At 41.0% G+C, this 26,041-nt stretch overlaps 1 protein-coding gene across 1 annotated transcript in view; it reads left to right on the top strand.

The window, feature by feature from the left end:
* Window positions 1-26,041, top strand: part of ATRN (attractin) — a 154,521-nt gene that overhangs the window by 4,625 nt on the left and 123,855 nt on the right. Inside the window, exon 2 of the mRNA XM_026846890.1 lies at window positions 2,667-2,697. Coding sequence (XP_026702691.1) covers window positions 2,667-2,697 — 31 coding nt within the window. The remainder of the gene's footprint in view (window positions 1-2,666; window positions 2,698-26,041) is intronic.

Genomic DNA, 26,041 nt, shown 5'->3' with positions numbered 1-26,041 from the left:
GGGGGGGGGGGGTGAGCAAGCTCATCTTGGCAGATGGCATAAGCAGGTGTTGGTTTTAGTTAAGGGTGAATTCGGGAAAAGTGTGCGCGGGGGAGAGAGGCAGTGTCTAAAAGGGGGTAGCTGGCACGTGGGGAGGCTCGGCTCTTGGGGCAGAGGGTTGCGTGCAGAAGCGGTGCTGGCTTTTGGGGAGGGTCAGTGCGAATTACAGCCTGGTGGGAGGAAGCTCCTGGGTTTGCTGGGGGACGTGGCCAGAGCTGGGCAGCCAGAGGGGATCCAACAGGACAGGGGGTGGTGTGAGGGTCCTGCCTCTGTGCAGGGTCTTTTTTTTTTTTTTTTTTAAGGGTCATTCTGGGCAGGGGGATGGAGACCCCTTTGTTCTGCACTTGTCCGGTTCATGTGTGTATGTGGTGGTGAGGGGTGTCTTCACAAGAGAAAGGCGATCTTTGGGCTGTGTGGTACCAGAAAGCACAGTGCCTGCAGTGCTGAGGCCAGTTCTGGTGGTGACGAGATACTCGGGTTGTGTGTCCAAAGTCTATTCCATAGGATGAGAAATATCGAAACCTTCATGAGAATAGGCTGGAAATGCACCCTAGCTGCTCTATAAACTTAACGTTTTTAGCAGAAGGGGTTTCTGTAAGATGGTTACCTGCTTTGGTTTTATCAGCTGTGGCAGCGACAGAGCCAGCATGTGTGTCTGCATGCGTTAGGTGAATTCCCTGAGCTGATTCTTGGAGAAGAAGGAAGTGGGGGGGGGGGAAAAAAGAGTGATTGTTCTAGGCAGCGATTGCTTTCTCAGGGAGCTCCTTATGAAAAGTGCCAACCACCCTTGGAGGATGCTTGCTGTAGGTTTGGGGGAAGGGAAGCTGTCTGTGTATGCCAAACTCATGGAGCAAAACCGCTTCATGTGTGTTAGGAGTTGAGGTTTCTTTTTTTTTTTTTTTTTTTTCCAAATTTGAAAGGGTGTTTGTGTGGAAATGATCCCAGGCTAGGCAAGCCCTGCAAATCAAAAGCTTTCTTTTTAATGCTTTTTGCCGCTATCATAATAAGAATTTTCTTCTAGTTGAGAAAGAGCATCGGGAAGTAGCCACTTACCTGTTACTTTCCTCCAGTGGTTTAGGATATTGGTCACTTTAAGGGAACTAGATCTGAATAAAGGCAGAGTTGTCTTTTCTGAACGGCGAAACTGGTGCTGCTGAGTAGGAAAAGCTTGGTACATATCCACTGCTAAAGGCCTTGGTTTTTTGTTTGTTGTATATTTTGATAAAGCTTCTTGTATCTTTTTCACATATACTTCCAGTCTAAAATTTTGGCTAAAAATATAATGCATGTTTTTCTCTCTAGGTGTTTTATTTAGCTAGCTATTTATTTATTAGTGAATTGAAACTTCCAGTAATGTTTTTAAACTATGAGCCCAAGGACAAGTGTGTTTAACAATATTTAGATCTTTGCAGTCACAACTTTCACATGCCTTGAGTTCACGCTGTCTCCTGTCAGAAAGGGCACCACCGGGGTTTTGTTTGGGTGCGTGGTTGTCGACAGCTTGGCTTTAAAAGGCTTGACGTGGTATTAGGTGCTGTAGGTACAAATGGGAAGTCGAAGGGCAGGTGAAAATTATTTTCTAAGTGTGGTATATCCCACATGCTTATCTGCTTGACTGAGAGATGTAATTAACTGTGGTGTGTTAATCTTCCTGTCCTTATCTAGATGTATATGATGACTCTATTTGTGGCCTTGAAATTTTGTTTACGTTGAACATTGGGGTTGTCATGATACAACTTGTGTTTCACTGACCTACTAATTCCTTACATCTTCCTGTGTTAGCGGCGAAGAACGAACATCGCCGCTTTGTGTTGCAGTCTAATATTCTACTTTGCTTTTTCGTTGGGAAAGTCTGTTTATTTAGACTGTAGTTAGGTAACAAACCCAGGGTGGACCACTTTCTGTCTTGTTTCGCCCAAACCACAGAAGTGGAGATCGTATGCAGTGCATAACAGTTCTAGTGCGGATGTGTGTTTGGTTTTGTTTTTTTTTTTAAGCATGTGTGGTGTGTTGTGACTTCAGAAGAAAAGGATATAGTAGAAGTGTACCTGCGTGTGGTTTCATTAGTGACAGTTCTGGGTTGTAAGAATGGCTTCTGAGAAAGCAATCACTGCACAGGTCAGTGATGCTCTTGGGGGGGGTAGAAGATTGAGTGAAGGACTTTGTGCGACTTCCTTCTTTCAAGATGTGGAACCAGCCACTTAGCTCTTTCAAGATAAAGATCTTGGCTTTAAAGGAAGCTGAAATAGAAAATATAGGACGTGCCTGATGGGCTTGTGTTTTCTATTTCTGTACAAACCTCTAGCGGGCTTCTGTGCTGGCTGGAGCCTGCCACAGGCCCGTGGCTTCACGCTGCCGTAGTCTGGGCAGGAGAGGGCTACTGCTGCGAGGCTGTCTGCTGGGAGGGATGAGACATCTCCAAGTCACAGAGCTGCAGCAGGATGCTGGAGATAACGTTTCTGAGCAGTGGGAGCTCAGTAGCACCAAACTGGAGAGTGAACTTGCCAGCGTTGGGTGTTGTGCAGTCCAAAGGATGCTGCAGGCTTTGAGAGCACAGACTCTTCTTCAAAGAGCTTTCGTAGCTCAGTGAGGCGACCTCGTGTCCTGCTTGAGTTGAAATGCTTCAGCTGTCTGCCTGCCGAGGGAAGTAAAGCACGGGTATAGAAATGACCAGTATTTTACATAGAACTATTGGTCAGAGACTGTAGAGGATTGGATGAACAAGTTCAGGATAGTGCTTGGCTTCTGGAACAGTAAGTGTATGCGGGCTGTGTATGTAGGCACACGGGTGGGCAATTTGATGTATGATTGTAGCTGAAAATACGAACAGACTGTATTTTGACTATATAATGAAATACCAAATGATCCCAGAAAATTGGTTTTTCTGTATGAAGACACTGGTTCTCCTTTCATGGTTTTTTTTTTTTTTTTTTTTTTTTTGAGATGGAAAATGCTAAGCAGTGCTTAACAATGCAACTTGACAGTTGGAGAGGAAAAAAAAAAAAAGATTAGAGTGTATCTTTTAAACTACCTTTTTATATAATTTAATGGAGGCAGTTATGGGCTGCTGATTGAACATTATTAAGGAGTTGGTGGTAATACAGTGTCCTTGGCCAAAGAATATTACAGTGAAGAGGAATTTTATCTCTAGAAGATTTGGGTAAATCATAACCTGAGAGAGCTGCTAGCTAGCAAAGAACTATCCCAGTTCCCATTCTTAAATAAATGGGAACTTTTGGTTAAAAGCTAGTATACAAACCCATTGTCTTTAAAAAAAAACTACCCGAGGCAGTTTAAAGCTTTAGGAAAGTCAGGAAACTACTTAATATGTCTTAAGGATGTTGGCAATTTGAATCAAATCAGTTTAAGTGCTCAAATTAGATTTGGGTGATGCATTTGTGCCTGATCGCCATTCTGCTTCTCTCTTTTCATTAGTACATTAACGTGCTTTAAAATGATTTTTCTCTTCCATGTTGCTGTGTGAAAGGCTCACTCAGATGTTGTGCGCTGGTAATAAAAGAATAAGCTATTCAAGTAGGAAATACTTAAGCATTATCAATTTTAAAGAATACGCTGGGGAAAAAAAAAAAAGAACCTTTATATGCTTTTGTTTAGTTCTCAGAAGCATTATTTCCAGCTCTGGATTTATAATTTTGCTAGGAGGTGCGTGTATATCTGTCCACATATGCATATCTATATTTCTGTCCACCTATGCATGTATATAAATGGTCTGTTCATCGAGGGAGAAACTCATGGCTAATATTTCCTCTGATTTCTCACTGTTTTATTGTTACTCTCGCTGTTTTATTGGACAGTCCGACAGTTTACTAGGGCTGTTTTTAAGAACAAAAATTCATCCGTGAAATATTTCAATATTTTTGAAATATCTGCGGCGTTCTACACTTTTTGCCTTGCACTGAATGGCCGGCATAAATATTTGACTTGCGTGAGGTTTTGTTCATGTTTGCAATAAGCTCACTTCTTATCACTACTTTTCAGTCTGCTTTATAGCAAGGAGGCAATAGTGGAAAATTCAGAACAGTAAGACAATGCGCTAGATCCTTCCCGTCATCTCTGCTTCATGCACATCAGACGTCTTCATCGTTGGAGCCTTTAGTTATTGGAATTATTGAAGAGCTCATGGTTTCAACCTGTGAGAGAGAGGAGTGAGTAGCATCCAGCTGCTTGGCTTCCTGCTAAGCACGTCTGAGCGTTGAGACCTCCGGGAATGGCGCAGGTAGAGGGTAACGTTCCTCTGCCTGCAAATTCCAGGAACGTATCACTGCCTCTGACTTGATTGCAGATGCTTCCTTTTCTGCAGTGGTCAAGACAGAAGACATTTCTGTCTCGTTTCTCTACGTCTGTTTGAATATCAGGGAATAGGTGCGTGAGTCAGTTCAGCAGAAGTTGTCTGACACTGCGCTTGATTTACCCATTATTTCAGTGTCTCAGTTGCTTCTTTCATTATGGATCCAAAATAAGCTCATGTCCAACCAGGTGTTCGTTACCATCTTACTCAATTTACGTTTAACATCAATGTGAAATATCAACAAATGACTGAGGTTAGCACGGCTTTCACATTTTTTTTCAATTTTTTTTTTTTTTTTTTTAAGCTTTCAAAAGAACTAGAACTGGCAATGCTTTTATCGTGGATCCTGATAAAGTTAAATAACATTTGGAATGCATGTGATGGATTTGACTTTCCTAGCTTGTTCCTCTGAAGCTTTCCTGAGCAATCAAATTTAAACCCATGAGCTACCTGCGCCCAACGTGTCTATGAAGATCCATACCAAAAATCCTCTGTATATTGAGATAATGCTGCTGCTGCCCAAACTGTTGTATTATTGCATTAATTTATGGTGCACTTGGGTGCTCTTTTCTTAAACAGCTGTTTTCCTTGAAGAATTTTTTTCCATTTCAAGTTCCAAGCACAGCGCTCGGAATTAGCTTCTTGAAAAAAGCTTTGCTTTTTTCCCTGCACTCAAAATGTTCTCAGCAAGTAGTTCTTAAATCACATCTTCTAAAGCATAGTGAAAAGTTACAGTAAAAATTGGAGAAGATAGGATGAAGAATGACATGATTTTGTAGGTAAAGTGGTTTTGGTGGTGGTGGAGTGAGCTGCTACGAACTGGAATTAGTCCTAAGGACTGCAACAATTTTATTGCGATACTGTGTTCTTGAATAGCCACGTTCTAACATCTGCCTGTGTAACCACTGCAGTGTCTTGAAAACAGGGCTGGAAAATTTGATAATCAATTTTACAGCAGAGAACAGAGATGATAATTTGCTTTTGTGCGTGGCTTTGAATCAAATACTCATTATACTCAAATACACTGAAACACTGAACCAGTAATGATGTTTGCTTTTTGTTTCCTGCTTTTGTTCCCTTGCTTTATTTGTGGCTGATCCACATGGAGTTCCTTTAGAGTCTACTTGAGACTGTCACTAATGCCCTTCCCTCCCTTTCCTTAAAATAAATATTTATTTGATAGAGACACAGGTTGATATGAAGGTTTTGGTGGATGTGCTGCATGCATACGATTTGGGGCTTATAGAACCTGAAATCCTTGAGATTCTCAAAACGGAAAGGCTCTGTTCTGATTGAGAGTAGTGAAATCATTAGGGTTGGTAAGAGACTTTAATTGCACACAGGGCAGTCTTCACGTGAAAACCTGATAAGCGAAATTTGGTACATCAGAGTAGTGGGGGATTTTTAGAATAATGTTTTAAAGAAAATGGACTCTGTTTTGCGCTGGGAGTAGCCTTAGTTAATCTTGCACGATGAAGAAGAATTTAGATGTTTTACTGATGGACAGAGCAATATTCCTGCTGAAAAAGCCATGTGATCTCTAAATCAGATTGTACGAAATACTTCTAGGACACTCCAGGATCTAGTTAACGTTCCTGGTACTGGTTGTGGCTTAATTCGGTAAGGCACGTTTCCTGCAGTATCATCACATTCACAATTTTCACTTCTCTGAAAGTGCAGAAGTGCAATTAAGCTGGTTTAAGGGAGATCATACTAGTGGAGGTGGTCTGGGCATCTGAACCAATTTTTTTTTTTTTTTTTTTTTTTTTTTTTTTTGTCCTTCTTTTTCTTTTTTTCTTCCTGCTCTGCCTGCTGAGCTTGTAGCCACGGAAGAAATAGCATTGCTGTACACAACACTCACCTCAGGTGCTTATTGCACGTCACAAAAACCCCAAATAGGGGTTGTTGCTTCGTGTAGGTACAGAGTGTTACATGTCCTGTTAGGGCTGAAAATTATCTGTAATGTCTTTTACTATTAGCCAGTGCCACTCAACTTTCTGTAGAGGATGTACAAAGAGCTGTTAAAATCAATTTTTTGGATTATTTGTCGTCTATTTCCTGTTTTTTGGAAACCTTGTTTTTTTTCTTTGCTAGTTTCTGTAATCTGAAAGGACACAAAATAAGAAAGGTTACCTTAGGAAAACACCCCTTTGAAGACTTTCTTATTAGTCAGTGTTTGTATTGCATGAAAATTTAATACCCATCTCCAAGGTGGTGCTTGTTTACTCAAAGTATGAGAAGCTTGGCACAGACGAATTAGCATTTTTTGCAGACTCCTTTTATGAACTCAAATACAGAAGGTGAGAACTATTTCTTTTTTTTTTCCATTCAGAAAATTTACGTTGGATTTAATATTGCTTCGTTGTGAAGTGAAAGAATAACTGTGTCTTCATTTACTCTGCTTTTAAAGCTGTGGTAGCTTTCATCCCTGCTGTTTTTCAGTCATTAGTATTGCTATGAAAAAAAAGAAAAAAATTACACCTCCAGTGGATTTAGCTTTGGTGAGTTGCTGCTGGTATAATGTATAGCTTTGTATTGAGTGGGCTTTGGTGTATTTTTTTTTTTCCCCAGTGTCTTTGTGCATGTGTCATTATATCCTTCCTTTCCCAGTTTTGTAATGCTCTGAGTGTTGGTATTGTGGCACTGTTGCCAGATATTTTGAATGTAATTGCCTTATCAGGAGAAAATCTATGGTTGAGGTTCACCCTGGGTACAGTTTTTGGATTTCATTGCTTGTTACGATTGAGAACACGTTTGGGTTCTTGTAAAATAAACTTTTCAAGATGGCTTTGGGAAGGTTGTTGTTTTTTGTTTTTTGGTTTTTTTTTTTTGTAGCAATGTGTAGCACGTTTCCTGCCAAAGTTGTGCACCTGCCTGTTTAATGATTAATTTACCCAACCGATACCCTATTAATGCAGAGTGGAGAGTGTCACATGAATTTTATAGCGATTTCAGAGCTTAGTATCTCCAACGTCTGCCTTTGTTATATACTTTGATCTTGTGTGAAATCAGCAAAGGCTATGCCAAGAAAAAAAATTTCTAGCCGTTACCAGACCTGAGATGCAAAGTAGTGTGGGACTGAAATGCTGACTGTGCAGGTCAGCGTTACGAGAAAAAAAAAATCAGGGAAAACTCCTGCGGTATTTCCCATCAAGGACTTGCGTGCTGTTAGGAAAAAAACGATTCTACTGTATCTGAACTGTGAGCAGACCTCGAAGTTTCTGGTCCGCTGGAAGAAAACTATCCAATTCCAAACAATATATTGGGAAATAATTACTTTTGAGGTCACTGATGGTTCTGTGATTTTTTTTTTTTTTTATTTTATTTTTTTCCCCCCAAATGGAGATTAGGAGCAGGCATAACTGTATGGTCAGTTGCTGTTGTTCTTTTTGAAAAATTTGGAACTAAATTTATTGGTGTACGAGATAGACTCTGTATTTCCAGATGCATTTATTTATAGTTGCTGCCTGCTTGCTTTGACAGTATGTTAGTGCACTTTTGTTAACTGATTGATTTATTGCCTTCCAACACATAACCGGCAGATCTTTAAATTTGGGTCAGTTGGTATCTGTTTCTCACAAGCACAGGTTGCAGCTATCCTTTAAAGTCAGTGTTTTTCATTTTGGGAATGTTAATGGGTGTTTAAAATATGCCCTCGTTCAACTTTCAGAGTATGAATCATTTTGAGGAGGTGTTGAAGTGGTTCAAAGTCAAAAACAGAATTTGACTTCCCGCCTATGCACATTTTTTCTAAACCATCCATTCTAATGTTGCTGGATGAATTTTTTTTTTTTTTTTAATTCCTGGTGGATATTGCTGATATTCTATTAACTTGTTTCATCTGAATTTATACAGTGAGGCCAAAGAAAACTCCAAGCTATGTAGAACACAATAAAGTTGTAATTCTTGGATCATTTGCAGCTATTCCCAATAACCTGAACTGCTGAAGATTTCTGGGGCAGCAGATGAATGTCTCGATACGTGCATAATTCCCTAATGTGGATGGTATAATAACAGTTTCTATGCAGGTTTATTGTTTGGGGACTTGGTTTTCTGGTGGAAAACAAAAATGTGTGATCCAGGTGGAAAAACTGTAGTGACTTTATAGCCTGTAGCTCTTTTGATGGCACCTAAGGAGGAATAGAAAGGGGGTCAGAAGACTTCAGTCCTGGAAAGGCAAAGGGAATGAATAAATGAAGACCTGCCCAAGGTTGGTTTTATAACACGGGCGAGCTCTTTCTTCTGAAGCATGCCTGAAGTTGAGACTGAAGCAGGTTGGTTTCTGTTCTCCAGCTCTCCTTTAGAGCCCCGTCTCTGAGGGTCTGTGCGTGTCCTCGGCTGGCAGAGGCCACAGCGTCGGGACTCTGGGTTTGAACCAGGGCTCAGCAGGAGAGGGAGAGCTGTCAGGGCATGACTGTGCCAGCCCGGGCATCGAGGAAGGGTGGGGGGCTGCACGCGGAAATCTCTGCTGGGCTTCGGTGAACTGCGACAAGGCTTGTGGAAAACAAAATTGGGGGTTCCCTTGCTTAATGCTAGCTGGAAAGGAGACGTGATGTGTTCCGGTAGCTTGGAGGTAGAGAGCAGCTTTTCTTCCTTGTTCACATTTCCTGGTAATGTCTTTTTAAGCAAAGATACTCTGGTTTTAAATTGCTCTAAGTTGTGGGAGTGTCTCCTCTGAAAGAGAAGGATGGTATCACAGCTAGTGTTACTTTTTTTTCCTTTGTCCCCCCCCATTTCAGTTCTGCCAAAACTCTTTAAGTATCACCGTATCAGTTTATCTGTGTTTTACTTTGAAAAAGTTTAGGTTTTGTTTTTTAAAGACTTTCCCTATATATTCAAGAGCTAATACCTCTACATTCATCGGGTGCGAGTCCCTTGAGAATAAACGGCCACCCAACTTCAGGATTCAAACCGAATTCTACAGTTCATCATCTTATCTTCTTGGTTCGGGTTCCCTGTCTATGAAACAAGGACAAGTTATTTATATGTTTTAAAAATGTTCTGATGATGACGCTATTTACACAGGAATTTAAGGTTTAGAAACATATTTTAATGGCAGTTTTGCGTGGCAACTGGTATCCAACTTGTCTATTCTGAGAATAATACTGCCCTACAGAAGAAATGTGGTTAATGTTACTATAAATATGCCTAAACCATCTTCACTGAGGCTTATGAAAAAGGATATTGTGTGTTAAAAGTGATGAAGTTTAAATGTGATCTTAATTTCTCTATTCAGTGCTGACAGGAACTTGTCATGTGGAATTAAAAGAAAAAAAAAAAAGAAGAGTACTATGCGAAAATTGTGTTATCTGATCAAAGCTGGTCAGGACATCAGAATATCTTTTGTGCCTGAGGTTTGCTTGTTTTCAATACAAGCTCTGTATGTATGAGAGTATGCATGAGATGAGACAGCGCGCGGAAGACAACATCCTTTGCTGTACTCCCAGCTTCCTAAAACCCACTGATCTTCCAACATCTCAAGGCAGCTAAGACAGAAACATGGTGAGACGTGAGCGCAGACATGAAGGTACAGTGGTTTACCCTCTAAAATTGTTTACCTGGTCTCCTCAAGCACTGAGCCGTGCTAAGTTGTATTTTACCGTGAGGTTCACCAAAGCTGGTGTGATCGTGCTGGAGGTGATGCCAGCCTGCAGACCTGCTGCACTGGAGAACAAGCAGCATCCTCCAGAGCAAGTCACTATGGCTGGGCTGGAGGTTCTCCCAGGGAAGGTGGAGGGAGGTGTCCCCTTTTTTCTTTTTTTTTTTTTTTGTAGATTGCTGTAACTTCATGTGTGTTGTTCTGGGGTTAAAACACAGCTGCTGGGAGAAAAAACGGCTGTGCCATGGGACTCGGGGCATGCACAACTGCTGTGATCCAAATACTTTTGCTGTTCTCATCTTCTAAATGTAGTGTTCCTTCTCAGTCCCTAGATCTTTCTCTATGTTCAGGCTTTATGCAGCTTTCCAGGAAGGAGCTATGTTTCTGTAATGTCTCAAAGAAGGATTTCAGATCTGCTCTTCACACCATGTGTGAGGAATAGGGAAGGATGCTCTACCCTGTTGTTTTGCTGATCTGCTGCAGTTTGGAGATGGTAGTACAGAGTGAGCTTCCCCCTGTTCTCTGTAAACCCTGATTCTGCATCATTACCTGAAAAAATTTTTTTACTCTGTTGAGGTTGGGGAACAGGAGAAGGTGCCTCCTGGAACTGTATTCCTTGCTTTTACCTGTGGATTTTAAGAAGAAATTCTGTAGGACAGAACTGTGTCTGTGTCCACTGACTGCTGTTTACACTTTTTTTTTTTTTTACACGTTTCCTATTGATTTAAAGTTAAGATGGAGTCATGGATATCAGCAACTTTGCAAAAGCCTGAGCAATTCATGGGTAGGCTTCTCAGGGTCCTCCTTGGACATCGAGGCTTTTCTGTGGCAAGGTCAATAATTGAACTGTCATTCACTGAAGGAATTCTTACTGTTTAGGAAGACTTATATGATGCTGTAGACACAACTGGAATTGCTGATTCCTGTAATGTCTTGTAGCATAATGACTTTGTGAATGGTGTGGCCAGAAGCAACAAATTCACACTGAAGATTTAAGAGTAGCTGGATGAAGGCCACTGTCTATTGATACTGGAGGAGATAAACCGCTATGAATGATTTCTGTGTTCTCTTTGTTGTATCTGATGAAGAAAAACTGCTCATTTTGAGGCCAGAAAGTATTGTGGAGAATTTTTTAGTTCTCCTAATTTACACATGTGATAAGAGTAGTACAAGATGCCGTGCCAAACAAACAGACTGAGCGTCGGAAGCCCTTTGGGAGTCTGGGCTGGTGATGGGCTTGTGATGGGCTAAAGATTAAGAGCCGGTCAGGACTGTGATTTGGCACAAGATGCTTTCCCTTTGATCTGTAATTAAATAAAAAACCCCCGATAGCTGTAATTTTAATGGGGTTAAATATATATCCACACACAGATATCTCTCTCTCTCCCCACGACTGTCTGGCATTTTGACAGAGGTTCTCCTTTCTGCTAATGACTTAGAGTGGAAATCACTCTGTAGCTAAGAGTCTTACAAGCTTTTTCCCTCGGTTGTACATGTTCGTTATTAGCTCTTGCATATATAGACAAAGTCTTTAAAAACAAACTGTGGAAAAATTTGGCCCTAATTAGTTTAGTGTTGCTGTAACTTCTCTGCGGAGTGAAAGTAGTAGGAGTGGTAAGTTTCTAAATTTTCTTGTCGGGATGTTCTTTTGGCAATTAACTCTGTGCCTCTTCTGTGTAAAACACTTGTAGTGTAGGTAAAGCTGTACAATTACCTAGGTGTGGAGTCAAAATAATTATTGTGGAGGCCACCTGATGTTCCTTAATACCTGATATCCTGTTTAATGATGGAGCTAAGGAGGAAGGAAGACTGAATCTGCAATATGAAATAGTTGTCCAAGGTAGTTTTGATATATATATAATGTGAAGTATATTATCTATCATCTCATCCTCATCTTGTTGGCAAAAATCTTACTGATTATGCAATAAAATACCTTAAAGACACATTTGCTGGCACTGATAATGTTTTGGACGTTCACTTACATCTAGAGTAAACTAAACCCGAACTTTTCACGTGTGCTATTTTGAAATTAAACCCTGCTTTGCATCTAAAAATGTAAGTAAAATGTTGTTATGGGTTGCCTCTTGAGGAACAGTATCCATAGACTGTGCGGGAGATGACCGTGCTGACATAGGCACGGAGTATTTTAGGTGACTAAAGTTAGATGCTGTCAGTCCTTCAGCCTTATTCCAGGTCATCTTCAGAAATATTTCTGCAGGAGCTTAGCCTGTGCAGACAAAGCCAGAGAGAGAACAGCATGCTGCTCTGCTGTCTTGTCTTCTCAGTGATACCAACAGCAAACTCATGGCAGCAAATTGCAACAGGATTGGAAATGGGGAGAGGAAATCACCTGTGCATCACTTGGTCTGGTTTTGGGTTGGGTTTTGTTTGTTTGTTTGGTGGGGGTTGTTTTTTTGTTTGTGTTTTCCCCACAGTTGTGATTGGTACCTTGACTTCTTCCCCGTGCTTTCGGTGAAGTTTTGGTTCAGAAGGGTGTCGCACACTGCCTTCTCCAAGTGAATTAATGCAGGATAGAATTGCGGGATTGATTTATGAACTCATTAACTGCTTTGATGCCTAATTGATTCAGTACAAATAGGTACTTTGCAGCCCTTGTAGACTGAGGCTGGGATGTTGTCAGACTTCTCATGCAAATCAGAGTCTTCGCTGTCAATCTAAAACTGGTCTTAGAGAGCTGTTTTGCACACCAGTGTTTCAGAGAGTGGAGAGTCCTTTCCCGAGTTGACTGTTCAACTGCAGAGCTCAGCATGAGCACTGGAGATGAGAACATGGTGCATATGGATACGTACCGTATTACTTATTTGTACTCAGGGAGTATGTAGGAGTCCTAGTCATAACATTTGGATTGTGTTCCCCCTAAAATAGTCCATGTTGTACATTTTCTTGATTATTTGTACCAATGGGATGCATGTTAGCTGGTTCAAATAAAATTTTCTGCCTGTTTTGTTGTTACTATTTTTATCGTCATGCTTTGGTTCGGTTTTTGGAAGTTGTGTTATACCCTCTCTATCCTTAATTCACTTTTTACATCTTTTCTCCATGTAATTATAATCGAATCTTGCCCTTGGGCAGGTGTACTCATAATCTTTTAAGAGCAGTTTTAAAAATAGTGAGGGTGAAGAGCTGGTCATAGAAAGTAACATTAGTTGAGTCTTTAGACTGTGGAATAGTGATGTGCAGTTTCTATTTAAAAAAAAAAAAAAAGCTGTGGGAAAGATATGATCTGTGTATCTACAGACCCATCAATCTGACCTTGAGAGCAAAAGGCTTTAGAGCATGTTAAAGGAAATAATGGTTGGAGACAGACAGAAATTGCCAGGTAGGTTTGCTGTTTGTAAGTGATGCTATTTTCAACAAAATATAGCTTTGGCAAGAGTGCTAATGATATAGGTGGGAGGGGGATGTTTTCTAAGCATCGTTTAGGATGAAGGGATTGTAACAGATAAATACTATCCGGACTTTGGAAGCCCGTTTGATTCAGTGTCACCTGCAGTGTTGTTGGAAGAGAGAAGCTGGACTACACTATGTGACCTATGAAGAACCTTTCACCTTCGGTGCAGTCGCTGGGAAAACTAGAATAAGCTGGCAACCCGGTTTTATCTCCCGTTCTGTCATTTGTATTGACATAAAATTGATGAGGCTCCTTCTCAAATGAGAGGTATTGAAGGGCAGCAGTCGATGAGGCGTTAAACAGATGGAGTTTAAAAGGGGAGTGTTTGGTAAGAAGTTGGAGATGGAACCTGATGTAATATTTGAATTGGTGACCTGGGTAGAGTGCAGATTTGCCCCGATTACATCGCTGATGGCATCACCGGGGAGCCTGAGCGCAGAGATCACACCATCATCCTGGAAAAACAGGGTTGATAAAAGGACAGAATGGGGATGAAGCAGCCTTGTGCAGAGTGGTGTTAGGCTCCTGGTGATTTACAGAAAAACCTTGTTGAGACCAAGTCATACAAAAAAAAAAAAAGACCCAGAAAGAGTAATTGGTCTTTTGAATGGTGGTTATTTGTCACCGTGATGCGTTTCGAAAGACAAAGTATAAAGGCGGTGAGGAGAAGGAGGGAAAATGATATTACAGTTCAGAGCATTGGTGAGAGCATCTCCTGGGTAATATCATCACCCTCCGATCAGGTGTTTTTTCTTTTAATCACCTGTTAGCGAAGAGGTTTCTTCTGCTTTTATTTTTAGGGGGCCTGGTTGCCATTTCTGCTTAAGTGCTTTTATGTCTATTGATTAGTAAATGCTCTTGCCTGCAGCTATTTCTTATCAGCTTAAGAAATGGGTAGTATTCATTCAGCAATGCTTCACGGGTGCTAGACATAAACTATTATTTCAATTATTGAAGGCACACTTTGCCAAGCATGTAACGCTCCTCCCCGTGATTTGGAAAAATGGACCGAATAACGATTTTTGAAATGAAACAAGTCCGGATGTTTCAGTCGGGAGAGTTGGATGATTCACTGCAGCACCAGTCAGTTGATGATCCTATGCATCCCTCGCTGTACGACCCAGTGGCATCTATTCAGATGTCTTACAGACTGCAAGCCAATAATTGCAGAACATTTTGTCATGCAGTTTTCCCTTTTAAAACCTATCAAATTGCATTAGAGGGCAGGATTTTCTGTGTGTTGTGGTTGTTTTTTTTTTTCTTTTTTCTTTTTACACATAGCTCACAGCTTAGACTGGGAGCAGACTTTGTTTCCTGATTGTTACTATATCAGTATTTTCCCAAATGGAAAAAATAATTTTATGTGGAAATTCAGCTATGTGAAAAGTTGCATGAAGGCCTGTAACACTCTTAATATAGAACAGCAGCCTCAAATGGAAACAATTAAAGTAAAATAATGTGTTTATGTTATCGCTCAGCGTTGTGCGGCAGAGTGAAGTTCTAACAGCAGAGCAGGCTGGGTGTTCTCACCCTGTGCTTTCCCTCCAGAGCTGAAGTTAACCCCAAACCCACTGTTTGATGAAGCCTGACCTTTTGGAGGCCCCATGAGAGGTCTCAGGTGCTCTTCTGTACGTAAAATTAATTTTCAGGAAGTCCCAGTTTTTTCATTACTTGTAATATTTGGGGTGTTTGGTTTGGTTGTTGTTTTTTTTTTTATTTTTTTTTTTAAATTTTATTTTTGAAGTGCAAGGTTTTATGTTTCCAGCTTTTTGCTGGTAATTGTATTCTCCCAGTTTTGGTCACTTGTGCGTCGGACCCAACAGTACATGTTGTCATTATTCATGTGATAAAGTGTATGTGCTTAAGTGCTTGTAGGACTGAAACATTAATTTCAACCATTTTAGCTTTTAATGGCTTGGAAAATTCAAATAAAATCCCATGTGGGAAGTTGTATTATTGGTGAGGAATGGTAGAACCTATGCAACAGCGATTATATATGTTATAGTTTTTATGTAAAATTTCAGCAAGGCATTATTTGCAAATTACTCTCTTTTCCCCTTAGATTTATTTACATAAAAGATTTTTTTCATTTGTTGCAACCTTCCTCTTTGGTTCTAAAAGTGATTATTTTTAGTATAATTCTGAAATTATGTCACCTGCGTTTGGGAACCGTGGAAATGTGGCCAGGTTAGGCAGGATACTAAATGCTGTGCAGCAAATTAGGGGCCGGACAAGGTTTTAGATTATCAAGGCTGGTTTGACAGAGCAATAGATGCTTGTTGACAAGTCACGGCACTGGTCGTGTAGAAATAATTCTGTCTCCAGAGAAAAGAGGACGAAGAACCATGGGAAAACATCTGTTTTTCAGTTCAGTATAGAGAGGTGAGGGTCACAGCCAGCAGACCGCTCTGAACTAAACATCTAATAAATGAATCAGCTGTGACTCTTGCCACCCCCTCTTTGTGCGTAAATTACTTATTGATCGTTACGCCAACCAACGTTAACGGTATGAAATCCTCTGTCTCACTGAGGCACTAAACCTGCCATGCAAATAGTATCTGAATTCACTGGCGTTCAGAAGCAACAGCCAACTGTGCTATGTTTAACTCGCGGATTTTGTCCGAACTCTGCACAAATGTCCTGTTAGCTTCCTGACATTAAAAGGGGCTGTTGTGAAAGGCCCCGTCCTGCCTTGGATGGGTTAGTTTAATAATTGTCTTTGGCCAAAAAGCCTTGTCTGCTTTCAAGGATTTTGTATGTTTGCTATTCATGAAATGCTTTCGGATTCTGCGTTAAAAGTGTTGACCGCACCAGAGCAGAAAATGGTGGCTGAAGTTAAGCTTTAAAATTGTTGGCCCAGCTCTGAAAAATGCTGAACATTCAATATTAGTTTTTACTTTTTCTGTCTTTAAAATACCTTCAGACATTTGGAGGGGAGGGGGAGAAAAATCATTACATCATTTGTCATGTAGTTGATAGCAAGGGTTTAAACGCTGCTGATCCTTTCTGCTTTTGTGGTCTTCCCGCCCGTTAACCTTCGTTTGAAACGGGTGGTTGTGCTGTACCTAGGGCAGCTTGCTGCTTTCTCACCTGTAATATTTAACTAAAGGTGAGCACTTAACGTGCTTTTAATTTTATAGCTAAAATTAAAATCGTTTTATTTCCTAGGGAATGCCATTTCATGGTTTGAGAATCGTCAGATGCTTCAAATTCTGCTTGTTAAATTTGCTGAGATGAGAAACGCACCCCCTAAGTAAAGAGTTATGCAGCTGGAGAATCTAACTGAATACTTCCACTTTCCCCAAAATAGGGATTGTAATTAGTGGAACAATTTGACTACGAGCCAGTTTGAACAGCCTGGCTTAATCTAAATAAAACCGAAATGCTTTGAACAAGTTTTGTCTCCCTTTTCCCCAATCGGGGTTTAATAAATAAATAATGAGATGCAAAAAGCTCAAAATAGTACCTCAGAGCTCTTGCCAGCAAGAAAGCATCTGTTTCTGCAGGCGGGATGAAGGGGAAAAACAAGTTGGGTCTCCATCCTCGTCTTGCTGGGCCTTGTGGCGGTCTGCTGTGATAGCTCTCCTTTGGCCCAGGGATCATCTCCCCAGGGCTGGGCGCCACATTTTTCTGCGCTTTCCTGCGAATCGTGTTTACTTTTTGTGGTTGCAGCTCTGTGTATTTGAGTATAAAAGGGCTCTGACACGATGTGAGCTATGGGAACCCCACCCAGTCAAGCCCTCGGTGCTCCCGATACTTGGGATGCTCAGAGAGGCTCTGAAATCGGACGTGTGAGTTTTAAGATTTCTGAGGAAACATTATGCAGCTATCATTTTTATGTTGTGGTTTGGGTTTGTTTTTTTCTTTTTTTTTGTCTTTAAAACGACTGCATGTGAACCTTTTGGAGCTCATAGTTAAAAGAAGTCTGTGGAGTCCGCTATGAAACTTTTCCAGCGTGTCAGCAGTGGTTGCAGGTCTATTAAATATTAAACTGAAAAAGACACCAGCCGCGTGAGGTTTTATTTATACCTTTGCATAGATAATTTTAGCACGAGAACAAAATGGCCCCTGAAAACTGTTGTCCAGTGACTGGTACCGCTGTATTTTTCATGTGTCGAGAGAGGAATTTATTACCATGATTGCTTCACTTCTTATTCCTTGTTCTATAAATTATCTCTGACAGATTAATTTAAAGCACAGGAGATGAGAGGAAGTTACTGACCTTATGATGCATTGATACATCTGTGGTGAGGTCTAGAAAGCATTCAGCTTGAAATTTCCTCCTTTCAATAACCTGAAGTTTGGCATTTATTGTGTTAAATAACAGAAATGAGTACTAAGACACCAAGGCCGCCCTCAATTCTGTGCCCGTGCTCATTCATCAGCCCATCAGCAGGGCGGAGAACTGCTCTGCACCAGGAATGAAAGTACAGTCAAGAGGAAAACAGCCTTGTGGACACACAAGCCACATCAACACCTTGAAATCCTTCCCACGGATGCAGAGCGTGGCTGGGCAGACAATGCCGCAGTGTTTGAGCGTGCCGGAGGGAAGCACTCAATGTGAAGTGGGTTGTTGCTTTCTGCTCCGGAGGACTTCACAGAAGTGGTTCTCCTAATCCTTCCTGATAGGGTACATCTAAATAGTCTCTTAGTTTCCGGAATTTTAAGGCAGGAATGAACTTTTTCTTAGAAGGCTTAAAGGTGCTTCCAGTGGGTGGTCGGTGTTTCTCTTGTAAATGATGTTTTAAGACATCTTGGTTGTGAATAGGGATAACTAAATGAAAATGTAAGAACTGGGAAACTGGAATGAGGCCAAATCTTTTCCTTTCCCGTACTTAATAAACCAATGTGAACAGAGCAACATTTTGTGCAGAATTCCTTGTTAGTGCAAACATGCGTTTCCTATGGATGTCACCGGAGTGAGGAAAAAAGTTGTGATGACTGAATCCTAAATAAGGAGGTGGGATTTTTTTTTTTTTAGAGATGGTTAGTTGAGAGGTGGCCTGTAAATCATGCTCAGCTTGATAGTGAAGTGAGGGCTTATTTCAAACCTTTGCATAAGTAGCGTTGAGCCACCGTCTTTGTTTTTGTTGTTACAAATCTGTTGGGAGCAGATGGAATTTCATTTTTATTTTTCCTGCTACTGTCCAAGAATAACTCCTTTCTAAGTCATTTCAGAGGCGATAGGAAAGGTGCATATGGCAGACGTGGAGATGGAAGCAGTGTTTTTTGCAGTTGCACCTTCCCTTGGGGAGTTTGGCTCTTTACTTTTTTTACTTTTTTTTTTACTTTCTTTGCCCTGCAGACCTGCCCCTCGGAGCACCCGCCCCAACTCTTGTGCTCGAAGGATGCCCACAGTTGTGTTATCTTCTGGATTGACCCCAGTGTTGGCCCAATAGTTCATCTGTTGGATTTGTTGTCTTGTGGTTTCTTTTTTTTTTTTTTTTTTTTTTTCTGTAAAGTGAGTTTTCTTGCTGCTTCTTCCATCCTGGTAAGGGATCAAGGCTCGGTGCTTTAATAGCCAAGAATCTGTCTTGGTGGGTTAGGAAATGTCTGATATGGATTGTAAAATTTATTGTGCAGATGCATTTAATAAAGTGCAGCAGTTTAGAGTGGCTAAAAAAAAAACAACCCTTTTCCTGAGGGATTTACAGTTGCTGGTCACAGTGAGGTTGACAAACACACTCCGATATTTGAAAATCACTCCAGCTCTTTGCTTCCTTGAGTTCGGAGCTGTTGAGTTACTGGATGTCTTTCTCCTTTGATTTATTTTCTCAGGCTCTTGAATAAACATTGTGGTGGTTTGAGTGGCATGGGTTTACTTCATTCTTGCAAGAAGCTTGTGGAAAAGCTTAGGCTAGCTGGTGGAGTAAGCCAAGTGTGGTTAAACACATCTGTGCCAGCAGTAGAAAGTTTTCATTTAAGGGATTAAGATGATTTAACCAAATCTACATCAAGCCTAGCCTCTTCTCCAGTCGCTAAGGCAGGATACTGGCTGCGTGTTTGGGTGTAAACCAGTACGGGTGACTTCCCATCTCATAGATGTGAAGAGCATCGTATCAAAACCCATATTTCCTTACAGCAGCAACTAAATGAGGGGCTCGTAGAGCATGCGTGGAGTTGATTAATTTGTTGGCTCTTCTAGAGGAATTTCAGCGCCTTTTAAGTTTCCCTAGCAGATGTCTGCCCACTGGAGGGTTTGCATAGGTGGGTTTTTATCCTCGCTGAACGTACGGCCATATTGCGCTGAGCTGCTTGAGCATCAGCACTTCTGGTGCTGAGTTGACCATACAGGTTGGTGTTAAAATATAGTTGTGTTTTGACAGCAAATTAATTCTCAGGGAGCCTTAGAGTTATCACAGAATCACTCTCAGGTTGGAAAACCCCCTTGGGGTCATCGAGTCCAATCCTCAGCCCGACTCTACAAAGTTCTCCCCTACCCCACATCCCCCACAGCTCATCCCAACAACCCTTAAACAGATCCACTTCTGTATAGTTTATTTCCCTCCCTCTTGTTTACCACCTTAATGCCAGATTTTTTCATGTTGGTATGAAACCTATTTCGGCAGCAGTGTGACTGTGTTTGGGGGCGTATGGTGTAGGTTAGCCCAGCATACTGCTGCAACAGAAGCACAAGAGGAGTGAGAACACGTAGCTTGTACGAGCGCTCGGTATTTGCGTTTTTAGTATGTAAATGCGTCCTGCCTGAATTGGAGTCATCTGGATTATTCTTTATTTTTGAGTTTTGTTCTACTTAACAAAGGGGAACTTCTTAAGGAAGCTGACTGTGTACATCTGCCTTGATTAAATACTTGACGTATTCAATATTTAGCTCCTTTTTTTTTTTCTTTTTTCCCCCTACTTAGTGTGAAATTGCTTTCATTAAAAATGAGTCATTTGGGGAAAATACCACTCGTGCTTTTCTGCAAGGGGTTACAAATCATTCTTTTTCTTGCTGTGATTAAGAATTTAGCACAACTGTCCATGGGATAGAGGAACAGCTGGCTTGAACTGGAAAATGGAAGGGAAGGGGAAGAGGACGGGTACACTTTTTATGGAAGGTGATTACAATTCTGTACCAGTATGTATGTAGAAATGAGAAGTCCCTCTAAAACCAGAAATGAGAAGAGAGCTTTTAGTTCCCATGTTTTTTCCTCCTTGGATATTGGCAGTCTTAAGATAAATATTACTTATTCATGTTATGGAGGTAGGTGCTCGTCTCCAGTTGCTTCTGCAGGTGCTGAAAGATGTTCAGTGGGAGGGGAATGGAGCTGGAAACAAAACAAAACTCTAGTCAGGAATCAGTGAGGAGCTGGGCTCACCTCCATCAGCCAACGGTCATAGTCCCCAGTTGAAAGACTGTTGATGAGGGTCTGTTAGCAAAGAGAGCTCATGTGACTGGAGAGAATATGTCTGGGAGCAGAATTCCCTGAAATGAGGTACAAACCAGAATATTTTAAGCAGATTTTAGAAGGTTGCACTGATCAAAAAAGTTGGGTTATTTTTCTTAGTGGTGCTGTGTGGACTTCTCCATCTCCCCTCAATAAATTAATTCTCTGTCCCCTCCTTAAAGCCAAGTAATATTTGTACGCCTTTCATCCTTAGGGTAATACATGTGAGAAGAGCAGGCAGTATATCCTTGTACGATACAACCATAAACACTATATTTCTAGGGGACCGCACTTGTCTTGTTCCCTCAAGTTGAAATTTAATGCTCAATGCTTACGAGGGCTCCTATGGACGTGGCGTTTATTCATATTAGTGACATCCTTGAGCACAGTTTCCTTATTAGTAAGTTTTTCAAGGTATAATTAAATTAGTATCTTGTCTGAAAATCTGTGTCATTAATAAATACAGTATTTTCTTCCAAATTTGTTTTTGGATGCTTAGTTGTCAAATGCTACCTTGATATGTCACCGTTGTCAAGAAGCGGAATAAAAACCTGCCACTTCCTGCGTTTTATTGGGTGTAGGAACTCTTGTGAATATTCAGTAAAAATTGTTGCAGCAACAAATCGATGTAAACAAACCCAGGCTGCCCCAAACACACGTTCCAGCCTGGATTCCTCGTTCAATATTGATTCACTGCTCTCTTTGCGTGACCTTCTCTGTGGAGCTTCGGCCAGAAACCTGCTTTAAAATGTTAGAGGTTGTCACTCTGTAGGTTTGCAAAACCGTATCTAGATCTCAGGTTGTACTTTATTATTTTAAAGATCTACACTTGAGGATCTGTGTCAAAATCCTTTTTTTTTCAGGCTGGGACCAAATGGAAGTTAACCTTCACACCAAGCTGTTTTCTAGCTGCTTTTTTTTTTTTTTAGGGAACAATTTTCCCAGCAGGTAACACTGATACGTAGTAGCTTAGAACTTTTTGAATGTCAGGCAGGAAATAAAAGGAATTATTTCTATCCCTGTTAGGAAAATGGGTCAGGCTGTGATATTTTTTTTTTTTTTTTTTTTTTTTTTTTTAATTCCTGTAAAACTGACTGAATTTTGGCTTGATCCAAAATTCTGGAAATGACACTACCAGGTACTGTGCTCTGCATTTGGCCTAGAAATCAGCACTGAGGAAGAGGGGCAAGTTTGCAGCTAAACCAGCCTTTAAACGTGATTCTTGAGGGTTCGAATGGAGTATTTTGGGGTGCAGTGGAAGAACTGGGCAGCAGTTTCATACGTAGCATTAGAAAGGAGAAGGAATTGCTGCTGCTGCTGCTGCTTTTAATTTTCTTGTGGAGACTTGGGTTTGTGCACGTGCTTTAGCAAAGTGCAGCAGGATGATGGGTCTCTGCTCCCTGGGGATGACCTTAAACTCCATTTATTTCTGATTCCTGTTGGCTAGAAGGTTAAGTCAGCAGCTCAACCCCATTTCATTCACGATACGACACACGTCCCACCAATGAACCCTTTTTGCTTGGGTTTAAATGTAGGACTGGTAACTTGAAAGCTTATCAAAATAAAGTGCTCTTCAGCTAGAGTGTTGATGTGTCTGTCAATTCTGAGCATGTGCTTTAAAAATTTTAATTATGATGCCTTACTTGCAAGGTACACAGGTGTGGTGTACTGCAATTTAAACACTTGTACATGTACTTAAGATACATTTTTGACTAATTGAATGTTTCTAATTTTGGGAAAGTGCTGGAAAATCATCCGACAAACCTTGTGTGCTATTTGCAACGGAGTGTGAATCACAATTAACTTTTGAAACAGAAGGGAGGGCAGAATAACGAGTGAAAAGTTGTTGACTGCTAGAAAAACGGATTCAAATTGGTAGAACCAGAAGTGCAAACTGTATCTTGAAATGGTCTAAAATAGCTCATTTGTAAATATGTTATTTTATGCTGACTATTAAGCCTTAGAGCTTGCAATGTCTTGAAAAAATTTGTCTAGATGCGTGTTAAGTTTGTTTAAGGTTCTGCACAGACCAAATAGTCTTCTGTTAAAATTACACTGATTGTATATTACCCTAATGTACACGTATGAATACAAATGACACAAGCAGAAATTACTAAACTGAAATCTTGCATAGAATTAATTATATTTTGAATTTCTAACCTGAATTTAAGTAGTGCAGCACTTCATTTTTTTCAAAACAGACTCCATAACCTGTTGTAATGGGATGATAATTTAGTTAATAAAGGATTCTGCCCTCACCTCCTTCTAGAAAACTAAACTAAAACTAAATGATTGGAGCTAAAGTTTGATAAATGCAAACTGGAACTTGGGTACAGATTAAGAAAAAAGAATATTAAATGACATGGAGTTTTTTTAATCCTTCTGAGTATATTTAGAACCATTGTATTTTTCTAGAAGCTGTACTTTATTTAAACATAGGCTATAGTGTTTGTTTTCTATATTACCTGAAGTCAGGCAGGATCATCTAGCGCAATGAATATTTTTTGATCTTTCAGTGGTAGACCTTGACGAAGATATGTCTGGCTCTGGAGATCTTTCATCGTTAGCCTTTGATGATTCTCTTTGATGATCCCAATAACGTGCTTCCTCCTTACTTTTGTCTTGCAGGGTGTTGAGTTTTGGGGGATGCTGAGGCAATTTGTGCGGGTTAAGACTGTTTGCGAGGGCTCTCGTTGGCCAGAGCTTGTAAGGATTCACTGTGTGTAAGGAAAAGGGACGAGTTGTTATATTCCTTTTTCTGCTTTAAAGTTAGATGGTTTATGATGTACAAACTTTATTTGCTTCTACTCTGCACTGTTGTCTCATCCTGCACAATGTAAAGTAGACAACTTACTGCTCTAAGCTCCAGGAGCATTTCAGGACCAGCAGTGAAGGATAAGAGTCGAATTTTTCTAGGCATTACAAACACTTGCAGCTAAATTATCTATATTTCAAAGAACTAGGCCAAGATCCAATAAATGGATTTGGGAACAGATGGGGAAAGCAGAGTGCAACTGTTAGATCAGCTTAATAGACAACTGTTGTAGCGTACACCATCTGCGTGGCTGTTGTCTCAGGTACGGGTGTTGGGTAAAGGTGGGCTTCAAGGGGACATCATGAAGTGGCCCTTCGTCATGGTAACGTTTCTGCTTATAATACAGGCACCGGGGAAAGTGTTTTGAAGAAAAAGACGACTGATAATTAAGACTGGAGTTGTGGTATGGAGGCGGAGATCAGCGATAACGTAGACGTAGAGCAAAGCCGCAGAAATCTGCGCTTACAATGTACTGCTTGTGTGAAGAAGACACTCCTGTGGTGTAATGATAATATCTTTTATTCTTTGTTTTCCCCAGTAAATTTGAATGGGGGGAAGAATTTGCAGCAGTCAAGGTACATGACAATGTTTACGTTTACACTGCAGCGTGGATGTTTGGTTCGACAGAGATAAAGCTGAGGTTATGCAGCGAGCAGTGCGGTTCTGTGATCTCTGAGGTGGAGCTGGAAATAAAGAAATAGGAGGATAGGCAGGGATCTAAATTTGGGTTATTTTCAGTTTGAATTAATAGCTGGAGAAGCTAAGAGGCAAGAGCATCAGGTGGAACTACAGCACATTTCTGGTGTGTCTCAACACGGATGTTATTACAAGGCAGTGTCTCCAACCAGTGGTGGTGAAACGGGTGAGATGCTGGTGTCCTTTGGAATCCAGCACTGAATCAGAATCACAGAATCGTCTAGGTTGGAAAAGACCTTGAAGATCATATAGTCCAACCATTAACCTAACAGATTGGTGTGGTTTGTTTGTTTGTTTTGTTTTTTTTTTTTTTATTTTTGGTGCTTCTAACATGAAAAAATGGAGTCAGAGGAGGCAAACTTTCATTGTTTCTGTTGTCTGAGTGTTGAGGTTTGGTGTCTTGTCAAACAACTTCTTCCTGGATATAATTCACTTACAATAATAACTTTTAGGTTTATAGGGTAAGAGAGAAAGCAAGCTTCTTCCATAAAGAGGAAGTGCATTTTTAGATTAAATGCCTTTGAAATTCTTCTCCTTCCCAGCGGGTGATCTGGTTGGGTAAGTGAAACTTTAAAGGAATAACTAGACAACGGGGAGGAGCTCCAGGTGCAGCTCAGCTTATTTAAACCAAGGGAGAGGACGCATTTCAAGATCGATGCTGCTGCTGAAAGCAGCTGGGAGCTCCAGCAGGGTAATGGTGGAGGCACCAGCCAGCCCTGAAGGAGATGACTTCCACAGCATAGATTTTCTGTGACAGCAGAAGAGCAGGAGCTGGGACAGCGTGTCAAGATGGAGATACTGATGGCCAGCTGGAGAGGGGCAGTGTTTGAACATACTTGGTTCTGAGCTTGTTGACTGAGTGATTTTTTAAGACTGTAGCAGCATTTGTGCCTTCTGATCGCTCTCAGGCTGTACGCAGTCATTCCGTTGTCTTCAGAGCACAGCAGCTTATCAGATCAAGGCCTATCTTCGAGGAGCAAAGAGGGATTTAGCAGGTTTTTGAGTATTAGTGCTGCAGGTTGTGACTCAGACAGGAGAGGCTGTGTTGATACGTTTTACCTGCTGCAGTTCTCTGAGCATCCTTTCTCAGACCTCGAAGGGCTTTCCAGGCTCTGCCCTTATCTCTGATCAGCAGCCAGGAAATCACTTTCCATATTTCTACGTATCTCGCAGAGAAGGGCAAAGCTAATCTCTTCCTTTGAAGAAGCAGTGTTTCCCATATCAAATTAACTGTGTCAGTCATTCAAATTTTTTTTTTTCTAAAGCAAGACAGCTCTTTAGCATCAATTCAACTGTGCCATGGAAAGCGGTATGAAAACAGAAGCTATTTGATGTAGAGCGTAATCATCATTCCTCTCTGATCTCTTTGTCATGGTGAGATTGGCAGAGTGGTGCCGGATGACCTTGAAATACCTGATTCTCTTGTGGGGGGGGGAGCCCTGATGAAGGCAATGCAGAGGAAAGCCCTGATGAAGTGCGGAGGATGGTTTTGCTAGCGCTGCAACAGCGGCAAGCTGCTGTGAGAATGCTTGAAGACACTCTTTGCTTGCAAAGCCATCAGATTTTGTAGGGATTTCATGGCTGTGTGCCTCTCTGTTGCGGAGTATGGCAGTAAATGGCATTACTGTGGGAATTTTGAGCTCTCACTCTTCAAACTTGTGTATTCAGATTGGCTGGGGTTGTAGCAAACTCCTGAGAGGCACCTTCACCTCTGCTCTGTACAGGTCGCGGCTTGATGGGAATTGTTGGAACTGTTGAGGAGTGTCCCTGTTGAGGTGGG

The sequence above is a fragment of the Athene cunicularia genome (genome assembly GCF_003259725.1).
Source record: "Athene cunicularia isolate RWA chromosome 4 unlocalized genomic scaffold, athCun1 chr4_part1, whole genome shotgun sequence".
NCBI lineage: Eukaryota > Metazoa > Chordata > Aves > Strigiformes > Strigidae > Athene > Athene cunicularia.
The sequence above is the reverse complement of the archived record's forward strand: the minus strand, read 5'-3'. Positions and strand labels throughout refer to the sequence as shown.